The 1973-nt window shown below is 35.9% G+C and overlaps 1 protein-coding gene across 1 annotated transcript in view; it reads left to right on the plus strand.

Moving 5' to 3' along the window:
- Window positions 1–1188: 1188 nt before the first annotated feature.
- The window catches only part of slc30a7 (solute carrier family 30 member 7), a 16048-nt gene continuing 15263 nt past the window's right edge, over window positions 1189–1973 (plus strand). The window contains exon 1 of the mRNA XM_080032667.1: window positions 1189–1366. Coding sequence (XP_079888793.1) covers window positions 1287–1366 — 80 coding nt within the window. The 5' untranslated portion in view covers window positions 1189–1286. The remainder of the gene's footprint in view (window positions 1367–1973) is intronic.

Consider the following 1973-nt stretch of genomic DNA (forward strand, 5'->3'; position numbering starts at 1 on the left):
TAGTATGTAGTGTAGTAAAAAGACTGAAACTCTTCTGTACTTTAGTAGGCTATGTAGTGTAGTAAAAAGACTAAAACTCTTCTGTACTTTAGTATGTAGTGTAGAAAAAGACTAAAACTCTTCTGTACCTTAGTATGTAGTGTAGTAAAAAGACTAAAACTCTTCTGTACCTTAGTATGTAGTGTAGTAAAAAGACTAAAACTCTTCTGTACTTTAGTATGTAGTGTAGTAAAAAGACTAAAACTCTTCTGTACTTTAGCATGTAGTGTAGTAAAAAGACTAAAACTCTTCTGTACTTTAGTATGTAGTGTAGTAAAAAAGACTAAAACTCTTCTGTACCTTAGTATGTAGTGTAGTAAAAAGACTAAAACTCTTCTGTTCTTTAGTATGTAGTGTAGTAAAAAGACTGAAACTCTTCTGTACTTTAGTATGTAGTGTAGTAAAAAGACTGAAACTCTTCTGTACTTTAGTATGTAGTAAAAAGACTAAAACTCTTCTGTACCTTAGTATGTAGTGTAGTAAAAAGACTAAAACTCTTCTGTGCTTTAGTATGTAGTGTAGTAAAAAGACTAAAACTCTTCTGTACTTTAGTATGTAGTGTAGTAAAAAGACTAAAACTCTTCTGTACTTTAGTATGTAGTGTAGTAAAAAGACTGAAACTCTTCTGTACCTTAGTATGTAGTGTAGTAAAGAGACTAAAACTCTTCTGTACTTTAGTATGTAGTGTAGTAAAAAGAAAGAGTGTGTGAATTGGAACGCAGTAACTGGGGTGTAGTAGGTGTTCTTTTTGAGTGTAAAAATGTAAATGTGGTGTACTATAGAGAAAAATACCTGCTAAAATATTATGTTTATTTTCCATCTCAGATAAAATAGATTTTGCTTTTGAGGTCAGAGAAACCAGGGGTTATTGTTAAAACAGGTTCTGAGAAATGTCCTGCCATTGTTTAAGTAATGTTTTTGTTTTGTTTGTGTTTGTTCTGTCCTTGCCGTACACCATTGTTTGTTTTGTAATGATTTAATCTGAATTGTGTGCTCCATGCCATGTGCTATGGCCGTGAGACGTAATAAATAAATGAAAAAAAGTCATATCCGTGTCGCTTTAACCGCTTTTAATTTGAAAGTATTTTATTGTGAAGGCGGAGGCGGCGCGAGGCGGACGTGTCAGTACAGTAAACAGTAACAGTACCAGTTAGCATCCCGGTGCTAGCCGCTAGCTGCTAGGTGTACAGTGAGTGACAGTGTGTGTGTGTGTGTGTGTCTGTGTGTGTGTGTCCAGGTGTGTGAACATGCTACCTTTATCGGTGAAAGACGATGAGTACAAACCCGCCAAATTCAGCCTGCTGCTAAAGCTCTCCGGCTGGTTCAGGTAAGGACCGGGATACAGATGCTACAGATGCTAATGGGTGCTAATGCTGACGAGTAGCTAACTGGCAAGACTCGGCATAGGCTACAGAAAGTCAACAAAACCCTCTTCAAAACAGTCGCTTTCTTTTTATCTAATAATCTAACAGGACAAAACAAAAAATTCTACATATTTCCGGCTTTATTTAAACATTATCACTGACAACATTAGTTTGCGATTTATCCCTAAAATAAATCATGAAAAAAAATTAAATACTCGATTCAAAGGGTTGGAAATAAAGTGATCAGTCCCGTGATTTAACACTATGTGAAGGCTGTAAGACAATAACTAAAAGAGTGGCTATTTGAGAAGGGTTGTTTTTGACTTTTTATTATAGGCGCAGTTATGTCCTACAGCCTATGCAAACAGCGATAATCCATTCACCGGCTGGCCTGGACGTTAGATGGGGTTAATGGTTATGTTTGCTTAGCCTCTGGTGGGACATACCAGCAGCTATAGAAAATGTATTTTGGACATTATCAAATACTTTTTTAATTGTTTTTAACTGTGCCTTAAAACAGTGTTACATCTGGGCATTGATCACTTTAACAGCCCAGCTTTCATTCGATTT

Source organism: Ammodytes marinus (genome assembly GCF_949987685.1).
Source record: "Ammodytes marinus genome assembly, chromosome: 8".
NCBI classification, from domain to species: Eukaryota; Metazoa; Chordata; class Actinopteri; order Uranoscopiformes; family Ammodytidae; genus Ammodytes; species Ammodytes marinus.